At 42.2% G+C, this 19,202-nt stretch overlaps 1 protein-coding gene across 1 annotated transcript in view; it reads right to left on the bottom strand.

Moving 5' to 3' along the window:
• Positions 1–3,495: 3,495 nt before the first annotated feature.
• Positions 3,496–19,202, bottom strand: part of Slc9a9 (solute carrier family 9 member A9) — a 505,533-nt gene continuing 489,826 nt past the window's right edge. The window contains exons 14-15 of the mRNA XM_055629498.1: positions 6,589–6,694; positions 3,496–5,087 (exon numbers count right to left, since the gene is read on the bottom strand). Of these exons, the coding sequence (XP_055485473.1) occupies positions 4,860–5,087; positions 6,589–6,694 (334 nt within the window). The 3' untranslated portion in view covers positions 3,496–4,859. The remainder of the gene's footprint in view (positions 5,088–6,588; positions 6,695–19,202) is intronic.

The following is a 19,202-nucleotide window of genomic DNA, read 5'->3' as shown; positions in this document are numbered from 1 at the left end:
CTGTGCACCATCACCACCCAGCCTGTATCTCATACGCTTACATTCTCCCAACGATGGTGGTGAAAATGACAGCATTTCTAGCTTTGTGCTCCATTTCCCACTGTGGCTTAGCTTTCTGCCTTGAATCATTTCATAAGAGTCATAATTATTATTTTGTTTTGAGTGAATAATTCAAAGTCGACAGTATGCATACTTCAAAAGGGACAAAAGCGAAAAGTGACTCCTTCCAGTTCCTAGCAGCCAACCACCTCTATCGTCCTCTTCACGGTAGCCCAGCATGCATTCTGGCTGAACCTTGTTACTCTAACACTGTGTCTTGGAACTCAGTCTATATCAGCATGTCAGACTTTCCTTTATGAAATGGTTGTACCATGATTTATTAGTCAGGATGGCAATCAAGTTGTTTCAATAATTGTTTTCAATATGTGTAATTTCTCACATACATAGAATAAAAATTGCAGTCTTCAGTAAAGTCAAATTTAACATTTGAACAATTTTGTGATTTGAAACTCTGGTCTATATCTTTTTGCTTAGTTGTGTGTCTGTACATATGGAGTCTACTTGTATACAATCTTTCGTAGTAATTGAAGCAGTCCCTTGACTATGTAAGAGGTCAAAAATTTTGATTATCAATCCTGTGGTTATATCTTACTGAACCAAAGAGTCTAACTTTTGTTTTGAAAGCAGAAGCTAAATTAATATAGTTATACATAATAGATATTATATATAAATTAGTGTATATATATGGGTTCTATATAGTTCAATAATGGCTGTTCTGTTTTTTTTTATATATGTATACATGCTTCTTATATTGTTAAAGACTTCTATGAATAAATAGGCATTGGACATTTGCATACAAGTTTGAAATCAGTCCTACTCCAGTTGGTTGTCTTTTGTGAAGCTTTGTAACTACTGTATGTTAGCATTCTTCAACAGTGTTTGCCCTTGATAACTTCATGTTTGTTTAGCTTTATGCAATGCTCATCTGTGAATATTCTTCAGAAGTATGGCTTCTGACAGAGGAGCCTGAACAGTATTTTTGAGATGTTTCTATGCTACCCACAGAAGAAGCAGAATGGTCTCTAGAAATGCTTGACATAGGAGCCATTCCTTCTAGACTTCTTAGTTGCTTAAAACTGGCCATAAAAGGTTCATGGCAACAGCTCCTTGACACCTGCCACTTACCTTTCCAATGTGGGCTCAAATCCACCAACCAACTGTAAGTTTTATCTTGGCAATGAGACACAAGAGAGAACAAACCTGATGGTTAATCAGTGATATCTTCAGGGAATATTGTTCATAGACAAGGGAGGGGGAATTGTCACAAACAAAATGAAGGCATAGTGGTCATGGTAGTGCTTGCTTGTATTTGCAGCACTTGGGAAGTTGAAGATAATGTAAGTTTGAGGCAAGTCTGAGCTTCATAGTGACATTTTGTCTCAAACCAACAAGATGGAGTTCCTTATGCCAGCTCTTCCAAAAGTAACCAAAGCTAAGAAGCTATGCAGAAATGGCCCTTGTGTACCAGATACTAACTGGATGAGTTCTAACCTTGGCTTCCTCTTGTATTCTGCTTATATTTGTTTTAGACACACTTATACTTCATTGAGTTGTTAAAACAGAGAGTGGTAGATCTCTGTGAGTTCAGGGACAGCTTGGTCTAGGACAACCAGGGCTTAGTAGAAAGACCCTGCCTCAAAAACAAAACACAAACAGAAACAAACAACAAACGCAAAGAGTGGGGAAATGTAACCGGCTGGCAGAAACGAACACATTCTAAAGAGACACTTACGTCCTTCTCTTTGGCTATTATATTATTCAAACAATGGACACCAACAAATTAGTTTCCCCAGGGACCTCCTGCTGGGAGAAGAAAATCTGGGAGCGCTGGTGACAATCAGAGGAGGAACTTGTCTACCAGAAAGGGAATCTAATCTCTCTCTTGGAGACAGATTTATAACTTGTGGGACAGCCCTGCAGGAGGGCCTAGAGCAGAGTCAACGCTCAGCAGGACTACACCTTGGCCAGACAGCTTGGTTGTTCACGTTTCTTTACTTCTCTCTAAACTATATCCTCATTTCAGGATTCCGAGTTGAACTTGGGATCCACTGGGTGTCTTTGTACCATTTCCAAAATGTGACTGCATTGAAAAATTTCCTTAATTCTGAGTTTCATTGTAAAAAATAGCTCTGTGCATGATATTAAAGGAAATTGCAGCTTTGACTTATATTCTTAGATTGATCTCTAAGAAATTTTGAAAAAATTCATGATGAATAAAGACCATAATAGCATTTGATACTAGGTTTCAGACCTGCTCAGACATATCCAAGAATTATGGGAAGAACCAAAAAGGCTCTGGTAGTGAGTCAAACTCTATGTGTGTAAATGTACATGTGTGTGATGTACTCATCCATGTTAAAAAGTTCAAGGAAGATCCAGCCCTCTAATTAATGAGAACCCCATTTCAAGCTCTAAGAATGAATGAAAATATTAGTAGCTTGAATAAAAGCACTTGTGCCTTTATTATTCATTAGAAACTGGCAGTAAATAATAGGTTTGAATTTCACAGTCATGAGGCTGCTAATCAAAGCAAGGGGCACTGCTTAAGATCATAATTCATTATCCTTCACAGCAGTGGCATAACAGGGCTTGTCTTTATGAATCGCTAACTGTGCACTAGCCTCTGCTAGGGTCTTGGACTGATTCAGAGGGAGGAAGGCTGGTGGAGTCATATAGCAAGATGGAGACACTGTCTTATATTTATATCAGATGGGCCATAATTGGGATCCTACTCCTGGGATCAGCCTGGTAAGGGGTATCCCCAACTGTCCTTGTCAGCAGTAATTCATGACAGTAGGTTTGAAGGAGAGTTTGTCTCTAAGCAAAAAGCCATCTGGGAGGCAGAGCCTAGGTTTATTCTAACTCATTCTTCATGACTTGGTGCTGGCTTTAGTCAGCTCCTTCCTCACCTTACTTTATTTCGTCTGGTTGGTAGGTCAGATTCCTCTTCCTTCTACTTGCTCTGTTTCCATTATTGTTTGACTATTTTGAAGCCTCTTTTCTTTCTCTGGGGTGTGTGTGTGTGTGTGTGTGTGTGTGTGTGTGTGTTTTAACAAAGCAAACACCTCTTCCTTCCACTTGAAGTGGGCATAAATAAGATGAACCCTCATCTTCTGACCTATTTTCCTTCCTTCTTTAGTATCTCCTTTTTTTTTTTTTTTTAGCTCTTCATAAGTTCTGCTTACCTCTGGGGAGATGAAAGGAGGGTGCGATACTTTGCTTGACTCAGTTTCCCTCCTCTGGGACATCCTCCCAGATTTCTTTATTCCTTCAATGGCTTGCTGCTCCAGCTCCTTTGGCTGTTCACGAGTCTGAGGACCCATGCATCGCATCTGGTACCTGCTGTAGCCAGATCTCTAAAGACAAGACTGTTGAGCTCTCAATTAGCTTGGTCAGGGGAGATGGCTTGAAATAAAACTACAGCCAACACAATCATACACCATAACAAAACTTTATTAGGATGAGGTCAAATTAGAAAACTCCTCTACTTGCCATATTTACCTGAAATGACAAGGTTTTACTTAGTCGAATATAAAAGTTCCCCGCAGTATTTGGAAGCAAGAAAACTGACATGCAGAGCAGTATACCTGACACCACAAGTCTAAGGCCTAAGAAGTGCTCAGCGAAGCATGCATTTGTTTTAGGCTTTGGGCCTGAGAAAGAACCCATTCTCTGTCACCCTCAAAAGCAAATCCTTCCTGTCTTAGGCTCCCAAGTGTGAAGCCTGTTCTTTGGAGCCTAACAGTAACATCTGCATTTCAAGAGAAACTAGGCTTGAGGTATCTTATGGCTTCAAAGGCACAGGTCATGCAGCTGAATTAAAAGCTATTGTGTTGGTTTTTTCAATGCAGTCATGAGCCACGCTGGGAAGGGGGTGGGTCCTGATTGGTGCTTGTCCTTGGTGCCTCAGTGTGGCCTAAATGCCACCATCCCTACTCTTCTGGCTTCTCTGTTGCCAATCAGTCACCAAATATTGGAATTGGAAAAGGTCAGGGCTCTTGCACAATCTCCTCCATGTGGAAAGGGCATGCTGCAAAATATGACTTCCCAGCATGCAGAGGGAATCTGTGTCAGGAAGTTGTTCCTGTGCACACAAGGAAAGGAGGCTCAGCATTTGAGTGAAACGGAGAATGTGGGAAAGAAACCAGCTTTCCCCCCCCCGAAAGAGTCCCCTTAAACTGGCTAGAGGCCCTCCACTTAACACAGACACACCTTGGAGGAGGGGGAGGAACAGTATGGGGAGAGTGCCAGCAAGGACAACAGGGCTCCCGACTCCTGATTTCTCTGAGGCCATCAATAGTGGGCACTGCACACTCACTGGGCTCTGTATGTAGCCAGCCCTACAGTCAAGTAGAACAAGTCAAGTCCTAAGAGATAAGCCTTATCGCTTATGCTCAGGAGTATTTTTTCCATGTTATTAATGTTCCATAATTAATGGAAGAGAATCCAAAATCCACACGAAGGGCCTGGGGAGCTGTCTGAGGAACAGGAGGAGCCCCCTGCAGGCCCAGCGCATATGGTTCATCCCAATAGCAGCTAGACCTGATTCCCCTGGCCCCCAATCCAGCAGTAAAAAATGGCTGTCAGATAATTAAATGAGGTTGCATAATATGGAGGGAAGGTAATGAATTCTCATTTCTGAAGGCACGGGAGGATACAAGTGACAAGGTTTTGATTCAGTCCAATTTCTGTTCTTAATACCCTTTGTGCGTCTCTCTCTCTGCACCACCTCCTTGGCTGTTGGCATTCCTCAGTGGTTTTGCATTACCCAGTGACTACATCTGCACTCATTGTACCAATTAGTCCATCTGGGGTTGACCCCGAGTCTGCTCAAGTTTGAGTCCATAGCCTCCCAGGCCGAGGTCTCCCTCATAGATGTTTTCCTTGCCTGGGGTCTGGAGTGAAGACTTCTGGTCCAGAGCGAGCTTAGTGGCAGGACTGCTGGGCGAGGGGCTTTGCTCCTGGTAGTTCATGGCGAGTTCATCTTGGTTTACAATACATTCCACATCATCGTCTTTCACTTGCTCCTGCTTAGTTAAGACAGAGAGACGGGTCACGCCATGATGAAGGCAGAAAACAGTAGCATCCCCACTGTGTAAGAAAAATAAGAGGGCTGCGTGCGTGAGGCACACGTACATGCGGGCAGGTGGGGGCAGGAGGTGGACAGCAGCTGTTTTTAATGGCTTTCCACTTTCTCTCTCTCTTTTTCCCCTCTTCCTTTCTCGAGACAGGTTCTCTCACTACCCCCTAGGGCTCACCAGTTTGGTCAAACTAGCTGGCCAGTGAGCTCTAGACATCCCTCTGTCTCTACAGGCTGAGATTACAGGGGCATGCCAGGTGCTGGGGATAGAACTCAGGGTTTCATGTTTGCACAGTAAATACTTTACTGACTAAGCCATCTCCCCGGGATGGGAGATTCCCTTTTCTTTGAATTAATGACCAATTTTACTATGGTTCATCTGTGCTTGCGCATGGCACAGAATCTGCTGAGTCAGCATTGAAAACTTGGTTTACTGCACAGCCTCAAAGAGTCTCCCAGCCCAAGGCCGGAAGAGGGTCATGACCCATGACCTTGGGCTGAGGGAGGAAGAATGGGGTGTGGTGGATTCTCTTCACTAGCACCCAGGGAGGTTGACCAGATTCAAGACTTAAGCCAAATCCTGTGTCCTTAGGCACCTGCTTTCCTGAAAACCCTTAGAGCCAAATAGGTTGTAATTTACTGTAAATGGGTTTTCAGCACATTTCTTGAGAGAATTGTCACAGACTAGAAGTGACTGGCATCGACTCTGGTGGACCAGATAACATCAGAAACGAATAGATCTGGCCGGTAATGGTCACCCCATCCAGAGGTTCTGCCAGAGTGAATGGCATCTCAGGACTACCTCCATTGGTTAGGGAGGATTTCACCAAGTCACGGCACAGTGAGGGCTGGCTGGGTCACCTCAGGACAGGGTTCCCACCTTTAGCCTACTCTAGGAACATCTGAGAGCTATTTAAAACAGATCTGTTGTGTGAGGATTATTTCTGTCACGTTCCTCTGGGAAGCCCCCAGCTGCTGAGCGGATCAGAGGGAAGTGTCTCCTTCTGCAGGGGAATGTTGGCTGCCGGCTCCTTAGGCCACTTTCGGCTCCCACACTCTGTTCTTCCCCAGTTGCCTGACACTCTGATTTGCTGGTAATGGCTCTAATTGCTTCTTAGTATTTTTTTTTTATTCTACTCCCCTGAGCTATAAAGCACAGACCTAATATCCAAAACTTCAAAACACAGCAGTTTGTGAGGACACATCACTTTTATATTTTCTAAGTCCATTTTATGGTTAAAGATATTGGCAACAATAAAAAAAAATGTATTTTTTTTTTCTTTTTTTAAAGAAGAAGCCAACATCAGCAACAAGAGGCAGAGAAGAAGAGAAACGCTTCTTGGTGCAGGAATTTAAAAACTGCCTTCCCTTCAAGCTGGGAAGTGAGATCCCCCAGATTTTTAGCTCAACAGTACCCACCAGGCTTGACTGAATGATTCTTGACTCACCCCATAGGCCTGAGGACTGGTGAGCAGCCTAGAGACGGGGCCACACCATGCCGGTAATGTGGTGGTCAGTGGAGGACCTGAATGCGTTAAGATGGGCTTCAGATATCTGGTGGGCCTGTTAAGGAATGCTTGTCAAAGGGAAGCCAGACTTTCATTTCTCACACAGCAGAAACCTTTGCACACTGCTCAGACAGATAGTTATGTCCACCTTTAAATCTCTCGCTCCCTCATTTGGGAAGCAATTTGGGCCCGCAAAAATTGCTGTTTGTAATCTTTGCTCTACACGCTGTTGTGGCCCTCCAGACAGCCTTTCATCACGTAAGAATGGCAAAGGGGCTACTGTCAGAGGGCAATGGGAGCATACCTCTGCTCCCTCCAGCCCCCACCCCATGGTTAGTCTCTTTAGAGAACACACTTTGAGGAATTACCTAGAACAATAGTATAAAAGTATAATAGTGTAAACATTATATATATATATATATATATATATATATATATATATATATATATATAGCATAATAGTATAAAAGTGTGTTTTCTAAAACTTGTACAGGACTTTACACACACACACACACACACACACACACACACCACCCCACCCTACCCCACCCCACACTATGCCATACCACATGGCATGGGAGTGGGGTTGGGGAGAGCTTAAAACACCAGTCATTTCCACAAAGGAGGAAAAGGTATTCCATAAAACGCTCAGCTATTTCAGAACTGGGTAGTCAACAGAGATTGTTTTCCAAGATTCTTCATTTTCAATATTCAGTGCAGTCACTTTATGCTTCCTACATCAGTGCACTTTTATACAAAATTATGCAAATGAGCTGCTGCTAGGTTTATTCTATTGTCTAGCACCTGTCTTTCTCGTCTCTTCATCCCAAAGTGCTCTAACCAGCTAAAAGGAAAACCTGTTCATCTGAAGCCATTGCCTTTCCCTCTAATCTATCAATGATGAAATCCCCCCAGAGGGGGCCTCATGCTGCATTATTATTATTATTATCATCATCATCATCATTATTATTATTTGTTTACTGAAAGAAAGTAGTGAAATTATTCCACCATTGCATTAGAAATGACTTTTAAACTTATATTATTTTCTTTGCCAGAGAGTATTTCACTTCATCAACTTTCTGAAAAGTGATAATGAAAAGGGAAAGGAAGAAGAAGGGAAGAAGTTGACACTGGTTGGCTTGTCAAGATCTGCAGCCACCCACAGGTACTTGGGGTATCAGAAGATACAGGGGAGTGACTGTAGGAACCACCCATAGTTTTAGTATAGCTCTTTCACTCCCATGATGCCCCAGGAAGTGGGGGTAGAGGAGGATCTCTGGCTCGCTCTGACTACAAATCACTTGACAGTAAAGAAGCAGTGTAGTTGGAGATGCCTATGAGCACGGCCTGTTTATGCTGAGAGGAAAATGGCTGGCAAGATTTGTAAGCCAGTCTGCAAATGGGAAGGTTGGCTTCTTTAAGATGAGTGTCTGGTGAGGCCAGTAGATGACCGGGGAAGAAATTATTGTTCAGTGACTAGCTTTGCTGTCACATCTTGTAAGTATATATACAGATCTGAAAGCCCTTGATGATATTCTATTAATTTTCATTAGCTGATTATTTCCTTCATTTTATGGATGAAGGGATCAGGGCCTGAAGATATTATGATTTTACATAACCCAAGTCTCTCTTTGCAAATTTGGTTGCGAGCCTAGCCTTTAATGGCTGAGCCATCTCTCCATCCCCCCTCCATCCCCCCCGAAACTTTGAGTCCACCACTATCATCTCCCTAAGAAGGTAAGTTATCAAGGCAGAATCAGGCATGGCAGAGTTCTCTAAAAGCAGGCTTTGGGGCTCCTTTTTGCTTGTGGGCTGCAGCCTCTCCTGAGCCAGGGTGGGAGGACATGGTGTCATGTCATGTCTTGTCATATGCACAGGCCCATGAAAATCTGTGGAAAAGCTTTTTAATGACTGACATAAGAGCAAGGAAAACCTGGTCAACTTGATTTCTAGAGGTCTAAGCGATAGCATGCCAACAATGTCTTAGGGATGCCACTGTGGTCACGGCTCTAAGGGTACGAGCAAGGCCCAGGGAATGTCTACCAGGTTTCTCAGTGTGCTGAGAAATAAACAATGACAAAACAGGGTTATTTAAGTCAAACACAAATCAAGAGTTGTGTTAAGAACATTCTTTTAATGTTCTTAAAAGGTGGTAACTTCTTTTATATTGCCATTAGAGCAAACCATTAAAGGCTAAATTTCTAGGTGTGTGTGTGTGTGTGTGTGTGTGTGTGTGTGTAGTGTGTATACATTAGAACTCAATCCAAATGGAACCATCCATCTCCTTCTGGATAGGCTGTGCCGATTTTACCAAGACAAGACGACATGGGGCATGAATAGTAGCTCTACTGTACAACTGATGGTCCGGTTATTAATCTACCCAAGTCTCACGTTTGTCACGGATATTCACTAAACATACATTGGAGTCTTTTAAACTTTGACTTGCTATTCAGATGCTATTTTTCATGGCATTGAGGATGAAACCCAAGGCGTCATTCATACCAGGTAGGAGCTCCTAGCCTTCTTTTAACCTTTATTTTGAGATGGGGCAGCCTCAGTAAGTTGCCTATGCTTGCCTTGAACTTTGTGGTTTTCCTGCCTTGGCCTCTCATGTATGAGGGATTACATGCCTTTGCCACCAGGCCTGGAACTACTTATTTGATTTTTAAAATGTGTTGTTTGAGCTGATGTTTCCGTCCTTGTTTAAGTGAGAGTGGGGATCAACAGTGAGGGTGAACACAGATGCCATTCAGACATTTGGTGTAGCATTGGAATTCATGGGCCCTGAAGTAGACCCTGTGCCCTGAACATCTGTGTTGATTAAAAATTATGGAGTAGGGGCTAGCAGAGAATGATGAGTGAGAGAGAGGTCTGTAGAAGGACTCTCTTGTGTATTGTATGGATGCAACACCTGTCAATCAAAAAACTTATGGCCTATGGCTGAGGCAAGAAATAGGTGGGGCTTCTGGCAGGTAGAAGGGATTCTGGGATAGAGCCAGATGTGTGAGATTGAGCCCACCAAGTTGTGAAGAAGATGGGTGCATGGTGCCTGAGCTCAGGTAACCAGCCCCCTGGAAGAATGTAAATTAGTATAATAGGGCATTTTAAGTTATGAGTTAGTCAGAGAAGAGCCTAGCTATATGGCCTAGATATTTGTATAATATTTAATAAGTCTCATGAATCATTATTCTGGGAGCTAAGGGATGGGAGGGGAGAAAACCCCCACCTGAAACATAATGGTGTTCTAATACTTCAGAGAGGTGGGCAGCCTTTGCAATGTGTAACTCCTAGGAAGCACCATGATGCCCATTGACTATTCTGTAGTAGAGTGAACCCCAAAAAGCATGACCTTGTTGCATGAAGGTAAGTGTGAAGCCCTGTGTTCCCCATCATCTTGGTTTGCCCAGTTAGCCATATATGATGGACTCAGTAGATTCCCTGCTGAGTTTCTGGTATAGGATAATATTATTCAGAAGTAGGCTCTGAACGAGTTCCAGAGAAGAATGAGAAAGTTGGATCACAGACAATGCATGAGAGTTTCCTGAGGATAAGAGGCTAAGAGCCTTTATCATATAAAAACGGACCACTTGAGCTTGTGTTATAGACAATGGCAATCCCAGGAAGAGTGATGATGACATGGCATAAGGTGTTTAAGAATTACCTTGTGCTTCACTCACTAACTCACCCATTCTCTCACCCAGTCATTCACTCACTCACTCACTCACTCACTCACTCACTCACTCACTCACTCACTCCCTCCCTTACTCACTCACTCGCTTGTTTCTTACCATGTTTTGATTTTATGTGCCAAACTAGTGCAAGGTAGAGGCAAGCACCTGCAGAAGTAGAGCAAGCATTCTGTGAAAGGATGGAAAGCTCTGTTTCCAGCCTGCAGCATCCTTGAGCGCAGGCTACTCCTTTTATCTGTGTATAGTATTTGGTACATCTTTATACTGTACTCAATAAATGATTGTTAAATCAATAAAGACGCCAGGAAAGCAAGGACAAATAAAGGCTCAAAGGACCCCAGCAGACCTGAGCTGTGACCGTGGACTCTTCTCACATCTCTCAGTCTGTCATAGAGACAGATTAAGTGCACTTGGCTAGTAGAATGACTGAGTGAAACCAGGGAAGCAGCAACTTTTTGATTCTTCATTGCTAAGCAATATCTGAAAAGCAGCTGGATCTCCAAGGTTACCTGAATTATTAAAAAGCAAGAAAAATCTTTTGATCTACAAAAAATAATCCTCCATAGCAAATTTTGCAAAATGTGTTATTTTTCTCATTAGGGCTCTGGAATGTGCTTGGGGAGGGAAGTTCCCCATGGGGCATTTGACTATGGCTAGCTTTGCTTCCCTTGAAAGCTGATGATGCACTGAGACAAAATGTTGAGCTCTTGGGGGGAAAACAGTGACTTTCCTCATTTCTAAAGGAACAAGCACTTCAGGAATGACTGAAAGCTGGGGCTCAACATGAGGTTTAACACATGGGAACTAGGAGAGGCCAATGCATTAGCAAATGCATTTTCTCTTTTGGCCAAAGATCCTAGAGCAAAATTTGGTACCCATCTGCCCTGACAACGGAAGTACTTGGTCACAGGGACACCTCCAGTCTCTGTTGTGGGTTGAAGCTTGGGTTACTGTGTGTCATTAAGCTTTGTTCATTTTAAATTGCCCAAAGCAATGGACATAAAGTTTGTTGGTGTTTGTGCCTTGTCTAACTAACTTTTCACAGATGGATGAGAAGCAAAGACCCATCTCCAACTACCCCTTTAAAGCTCCACTGTCTCCTAGTATGGACTCAAGGGTTTTTTTTTTGTTTGTTTGTTTGTTTGTTTTGTTTTTCTTTCTCAGATTCCTGTGTTGGATAAAACCCTTGCTTCAGTGTGATGTTAAGTGGAGATAGAGCCTGTGAGGAGCAAGTGGGATGTCATGAGGTCATCAGTGTGTTATGAGGTCATCAGTGTGGGTCATGAGGTCATCAGTGTGTGTCATGAGGATCTAAGCTTGGGTCGCCATGTTGTGATTAGTGTCCTCAGAAGAAGCTTGCACTCTCTCTCTACCAGGAGAAGAGGCTTCACCAAAACCTGGCAATGCTGGCATTCACTCTTTCCAGACCAGTGATAACATACACTTATGTTTTTTTGAAGCCAGCTAGTCTATGGTATTTTGTTGTAGAAGCCACAGCAGAATAAGACATCCATACCTCTGGCCCTTGACTCTGGTTTTGAGACCTTTGTGAGCTTGTTTCTTAGCATATGTTTCTATTGTGTTAGGTATCAAACGAGTGCAAGATAGAGACACAGAAGCCAAGTAACAATGATTTGAGAGGTTAAACCACTTCTTTCCCAGCTCACAGCATTTCCTTAAGCTTGCCTGGTGAGTCAAATCACCTAGAGATCTCTGTTCCAATTTGTGATCTCAAAGACTGTAGATTTTGATTCAGTAGGGTTAGGGAGTCCTAGCCTTTTGTTGTTGTTGGAACAGGGTCCTGTTATTTAACCAGCTGGCCTGGAAGTCACTCTGTGGCCCAGGTGACTTTCATACTCACAGCAATCATCCTTCCTCAGCCTCCCAAGTGCTGGAATGACAGGTGTGAGCCACCATCCCTGGCTTTATTTATTTCTTTATCTATCTATCTATCTATCTATCTATCTATCTATCTATCTATCTATCTATCTATCTATCTATGTATTTATGTATCTATTTATTTATTTATTTATTTATTTATTTATTTATTTATTTATTTATTTATTTATTTATTTATTTATAGGGACTCTTTATTTTTCAACAAGCCATGCAGCCAATGGAGGATCAGGTATGTGTGGTACACAACAGTGTCTCTTTGGGATACAAACTGCCATCCCTGTGACACAAACCTTAGACAGGAAGGGAATAAGAATGCCTTTTCATATCCATAAAGTTATATATATTAAGGATGAGGACAGGTGGAAGAAAAGCCTACTTGGCCATGGGCCCACATCAATACAATGGCCTTTGATGCTGGTTTTATATTGTCTTCAATGATGACATACTTGGTTTGAGATGATGAATATCTGATCTTGGATTAGCAAAGCATCAGGTCTTGGCTTGTGGAGGAAAATTTTGTCCTTTCTAGGAGTCTGTGATGCACTGGCCTGGTGAACGGGTTTCATTTAAAGGATAACATGCTCGCCAGGACCTAGAGAAGGAAAGCACTAGTCTCCAGGTCAGGTCCGCAGGAGCACACTACTCCTCACTCATTCCTAAGTATTCCCATTTATCTTGTTTTCTCCTTAACAGCACAGGTGGGTGCTGTAGCCCCATCTTATAAATCAATGAGCCTGGAAGCCCGTGACTTTTCAAGTCTCACGTCTTTTCTAACCCACTCTTAACTGCATTCCCAGGCTATGCTTAGTTTCTAGTGCCAGCTTGCCAGCAGAGATAGTGAGGAATGGATGCCAGGTGGGTGAGAAGGATAACAGAATGCTGGCCTAGATGCCAGCCTGACTCTCAGCCTTTAGGTTCCTGCTGAATACCCAGGTACCACATGCTCTGGCTCTTGCCTTTCTGAACTCCCCTCTGCTGGCCCTGTTCCTAGACGTCCAAAGTACTATTTACAGAACATCTAGGAACAGGGATAGCAGAGGACAACCAGACCTGGACACACCCAATTGTTCTTTGTTTCTAATATACGACTCACACCCTTTTTGTTTGGTTCTCAGGAAATGTAGCCTAATAAAATGTGTCCTTCCTCTTCTCTTTGGATATGTCAGATTTTATCATCAGATAGTCATTGTCTTGCCTTGTTGGTTAAGCATGCAATGGGCCATTTTGTGGGATTGGTGTGTTGGGTTCAGGTAGGAGGAAGGTTTCTGGAAATTCCTCCATTCCTCAGCTCCCTGGCTGAAGGAGGAATCCTGGCTGTGAAGTGTGCTTGCGGAGATGGTGGCTGGGTGGGATTCTGCCTACACAGCTGAAGAAAAGTTGAGGATGAAATTTTTTTTTTTTTTCAGATCATATGTGATGTTCTAGTTTTAAAACAAGGGAAAGGCAGGAGACATCAGTGACGTTAGTTCATTCACATAATCGTGTAATAATATGCCCTTTTGGCCAACGATTGTACACTCCATTCTCTCAGAAGACACTGTCCTAGACAACCGCAGGGCCACAAAAGAAGCAACAAATCCCAGAATAAACACCAAGGGGCCCAGGATTGTCTAGAGGAAGCCAGTGCCAGGTGACCTGTGATCACTCTAGTCTCTGCATTTGTCCCTCTGGAGAAGGCTATCCCTAGTAGCTGAGGCACTGTGTTTCCTCCTCCCAGGAGCCTTTCCAGACCTGGCCTGCTGAATTGTTTCAGCTCCACACCGCTTTGACAACCAGGTGTACACACCCGTCTAAAAACATTTGTCATATTGCCTCAAAAGTTATTGTTTATAACATGATTTCCCACTCTAGACCCTGACCTCCTTGACGGCAAGAACTTTATCGCATTCATTTTTTTTTTCCCCTAGTGATGGGCATCAAACTCAGGGCCTTGTGTTACCATGTGAGCACACTTGATTGTATTTTTAAAGTATTTTCATTACAGAGAGAAACGGGGAATTGGCAAACCTTATAAAGCTCACACAAAGGTTAATAATCTCTATAACACAAGAAGCCATGTCTGCTTGGAAATATAACTTGATCGTCCACCGCAAAATCCCTCACTTGTGTTTTGTCCTCATCAAAGTGTCTCCTTCCCATAGAGAACTGATATCCCGATTTTTATATTAACCACGGCCTTCAGTATGCATCATAATTTTATCGCCCATAGTGCATTCCTCCACACTACAGTTTGTTTTGCCCCCTAATAAAAAGGTATATGCCTTCTGATTCCCGGGCTCCTCCCCAACACTGTCTTTTTGTGTGTGTGCGTGTATGTGTGTATATGTGTGTGTGTTCCGGTCTACCTGCTGATGGTCTAGTTGACCTTTAGCACTTCCCATAGTCTGGATTTTGCTGATTGGCGCTCAAGTGAAACTTAGATATTCTTCTGCCCCTGGCGTTTCTGGCATTTTTTTCCCAGTTGGATCAAATCCAAGCTCTCTTTATATACCTGATTATCTCTCTTGGTGTGGTCCTAGCAGCCACTGACTGATAAGGAATACTTAACCACAGAATACACCAGCTGAATGAATGACATGCCTCTTTAAAAATGTCCTGTCTAATAAAATTATTCTAAAGCTAGAATTTCAATATTTTGCAATTCCCAATGAGCAAACAGATACAAGTAAGTATTCTTTTAGTGAAAAAAAAAATGGTATTTCAAACCCAGATTCTGGACACTAAGGATCGCTACGTATAGTGGAATAGAAGTAAATGTTTGACATCAAGCCCTCTATTTAAATAAAAATAAATAAGTAATAAACAAATACATGCATACATATATATGTACATATACACACACATACAGGTTTGTAGCACTTCATCATGCCCATGGGGCAAGTACTCTCCTCACCCCTAGTTTTAGGATACTAATTGACATGATTAAATGCGGAGCTGGGAACACTGTACGCTGTTTGCTACTATCAGCTGCTTAGGTGTTTCAGGTTCTATATCTCATGCCTTCTTACAGATGCTTCTGCCTGAGGTCCAAGTTTCCAATTATTTAGGACATGTCAAAAATAATTAGAATTTCCCACAATTATTCATTCGCTATCTCCCATATTGCACGTGGCACAGATACAGCCTAATGCTATTGCTACCGTAATAATTACCCAAAATGTTAATTTTTGCATACGCTAAAATTCTTTTGCATTAACACCTCTTTTGTATTCTAGCTTCCCGTTTACAAAAACCTATAGTAACTATGGATAACAGCCCTTTTTTAATATTGCCTGAATGTGCGACTATTAATACGTTCCTAGCCCTAGCTCTGCAAGTACTGTGTATCAAATGCTCAGCATCAGACCTTCTGTCAACGTCTCGCATGTCATTTTGACTGAAGCTTGTTATTCAATAAATTCCTCAGGAAAATCTCATGGGATCCATATTCTCTGAGTTCTTGTATATTGATAACAGTCAGTGCCCATTATATTTTGAAAGTCAATTTTTCAGGAACTAAAATCATTGACTTACTTTCTCTGAGTATCTTAAATATATCACTCTATTTCTTTCGACAGGAGAAGTTGCCCCTGAAAGTGTAATGGAAATGTAAATCATTGCTTTTCTAGTCGATGATCAGAGGTCTTTTTCCTCGGAGTTTATTAATATTACTATCATTTGTCCAGTGCTGTCTGTTCGAGGCTGACTGTCGTAGGCACGAGGTATGCTCTCTAAGCAGTTCCAAACCCGTTTACTCCAGGAAAGGTCTCTCCACTTAGAATTTGCTGTTTGCTTGCTCTTATGGCTTGACTATGAAGTATTGCTCTCAAACTCCTGCTCCATCCTAAGTGATGGCCAGAGGTGGTTGGTTCATGAGGGTGCTATCTTCATGAATGGATTAACAATCCCTGGATGAACTCGTGGCTGAGAGGGATAGGCGAAGCAGGGGGTCTAGCGGAAGTCAGTCAGTTGGAAGTAAGATGTTGAAGGCGTTTATAATCCAAAATTATTCTCTCTTTCTTCTTCCTCGCTATCATGGGGTAAACAGCCTGCTCTGATACATGCTCTTGCTGCAATGATTTTCTGGTTCACCTTAGGCTAAAGCAGGAGAGCCAGATAACCACAGCCTGAACTCTGCAACCATGAGCCAGATAACCGCCTATAAGTGGTTTTTCTCAAGCGTTTTGTCACAGCAAGGGAAAGGTAATGCGTGTGTTTTGCCTTCTTCCTTTAGGGGCTCCTGTTTTCTGGATGTTTAACTGTCTTTGCTCATCTTTGACATTTGTTATTTTTTCTCAAATTATTTTTCCCTTTTATTTAATGTTGTATCTTTTTCATCTGCATTTTTTTTTCATTGTGTATTTGGTTTCATGTTCTATATAATTTAGTCATGATTTCTAAAATGACTTTTCTTTTAAGTTGTTTTTGGAATTTAAGTTTTTATGATTCTAGTAAATGCTGCTCTTTTATGCCTTGCATCATTTGCACATTGCTTTCTAACTGAGCTAATGAGTGATGTTACAGTTCTGGTTTACTTTATGGCTGTATTCTGGGGTAGACTTTCCTTGTGTATATTAGTTCTCTTTTATTTTTTTTTTTTCTTGTAAGAGCTGTCTGGGACTTGACTTCCATTCTTTCCTCTTTTTTTTTTTTTTTAAAAAAAAAGATCTATCTATGTATCTATCTATGTATGTATCTATGTATGTATGTATGTATGTATGTATGTATGTATCTATCTATCTATCTATCTATCTATCTATCTATCTATCTATCTATCTATCTAAGCACTCTATTTGCACGTACGCCTGCATGACAGAAGAGGACATCAGATCCCATTATAGATGTTTGTGAGCTGCCATGTGGTTGCTGGGAATTGAATTCAGGACCCCTGGAAGAGCAGACAATGCTCTTAACTGCTGAGCCATCTCTCCAGCCCCTTCCATTCTTTCCTTGGTATTCATTTTTATGTGAAATTATTTTTCTTGAACTTATGGAAAGAGCTGAATTTCAGGAAACCATTTCCAATTTCAGAGCCTCTCTTCTATTGAATTAAACATGCCATTAAACATGGTGGCTTGTCTTCTGAGCTTTCCTGCCCATTTGCTCCCCGAGACGGCATGAATAGTACTTCTTTTGAGTCCATTCAGAGCAGTTTCTCACCCTGTCCTGGTAGATGTATCCTGAGAACTTACAGCCTTTTTGTCTGCTCTAGCCCTTTCAACACCCCCTTTTCAAGACCTGTATATTTCTCCAGATAGAGAAGGTGATATTCTCCATTCCCTGAACATCTTTCATGTTTGATTTCATGTTTCAAAGGCATCCCAACTTCGAAGGGATGCTGTCTGCTCTTAGGGGCTGTTGCCCTCAGCTTCTCCCAAAAACACTTCTCAGTTTTTTTCTCTTCTGACCTGATGCTAGTATTTCCACCCATTTGCCAACCAGGCCTTGTTAGACAACTTGACCGTATTTTGGTTGGAAATGTGTTGATGGATGTTTGGTTTTGTTATCTAATTGTTTGACCCATTTTTGTATAGGGTTTTGTAGAGATTCAAAGATGTGTTGGTACCACTACCAGAATTGCTCAAAGCCACTCAAGCTGCCTGAGACCTGCCTATGACCAAAGAGTGCCTGTTAGAATTATCAAAATGAACATCGGAATCACAGTCAGGTGATCTGGGTAGTCAGGTGATGCCTGGAACCATGATTTTCTACTTTTCCTGTCAGTGGATTTACCTCTGAGAACTTGCCAACATGCATTACAGAGCTCCCAGAGGCCTTGAAACCCATCCCCATTTTTCCCAGAGGCTTGAGTTAGAAAATCCAAGAGTGATTAAGAGCAAGGGCAGATGAAGGACTGATAAAGTAGAATGCTGACAATCTTGTTTGTACTGGGGGTTAGTTTTAGCAGCGATAGCGATAGCTATAGGATCTACTTATCACATGCTAAGATAATTCTATTAGGCTCCTCAGATTCAGACAATCCAGAGACAGAGAAAGGGCATCAGTGTTTGTTGGAAAGGTTAAAGGAACGATGAGAGTGCTAAGATGCCAGAGCAGCAGCGTAAGTAGGGCAAATGGACTCAAGATAAACCAGCAGACATGCTGGGGTCAGGAGGAAACCTGAGCACTCATCTAACCTGCAGCCTTTGGAGCTTCAGAAGAAAGTCTAAGCCCATTCTCTATGAGCTGGTCACCTGTCTGCACCAGAACTCTCTGCTGGGCTTGTTAAAATGAAGTCTTCTAGGCTCTTGAAGTTGACCCTCTCATGTTGGTGGGGTGAGTGATGCATACTTCTAAGCAAATCTGAGATATTGGACCCTGTTCCAGTATGACCTCAGCTCTTCTTAACTTATGGAAACCAATACCTGCAAACCAACCTATTTACAAGTGAGGTTGCATTTTTGAGGTCCTCAAGTTAGGGCTTCCATATGTCTTTTTCGGGGGGGGATAATTCAATGTATAATACCTAACTACTTTGGGACCATCCAAGTCTGCTATTTATTTATTTACATTTTTTTTTAAAGTAAAAGGACAGACTAGACTTGAGTCATAGCTCTGACACTGGTTATCTATGAATGACTAAATTTCTTGACCTCTTTGAACTTTATGAAATGGAAGTAACATACCATAGTGACCTCGTAACAGAGAGGATTAGACGAGATTAAAATTAGACCTAATTTCTAGCACCGTTCTGGGCACAGAACCAGCATTCAGAAGATGGTACCTAATATTATTCTTTTCATCATTTCCTTTGTGGACTTATAAGTATTAGAAATATATCTCAGGGCTGGAGAGATGGTTTGGTGGTTAAGAGCACTGGCTGCTCTTCCAGAAGACCTGGGTTCAATTCCCTTTGTTACACACCATGCGAGCAACAACCGGTTCTAATTCCAGTTCCAGGGCCTCCAATGTCCTCTTCCTGACCTCCTCAGGCATTGCACACACACACACACACACACACACACACACACACACACACACACACAC

The sequence above is a fragment of the Psammomys obesus genome, unplaced genomic scaffold (assembly GCF_907164565.1).
Source record: "Psammomys obesus unplaced genomic scaffold, mPsaObe1.curated_primary_1811, whole genome shotgun sequence".
Taxonomy (NCBI): domain Eukaryota; kingdom Metazoa; phylum Chordata; class Mammalia; order Rodentia; family Muridae; genus Psammomys; species Psammomys obesus.
The sequence above is the reverse complement of the archived record's forward strand: the minus strand, read 5'-3'. Positions and strand labels throughout refer to the sequence as shown.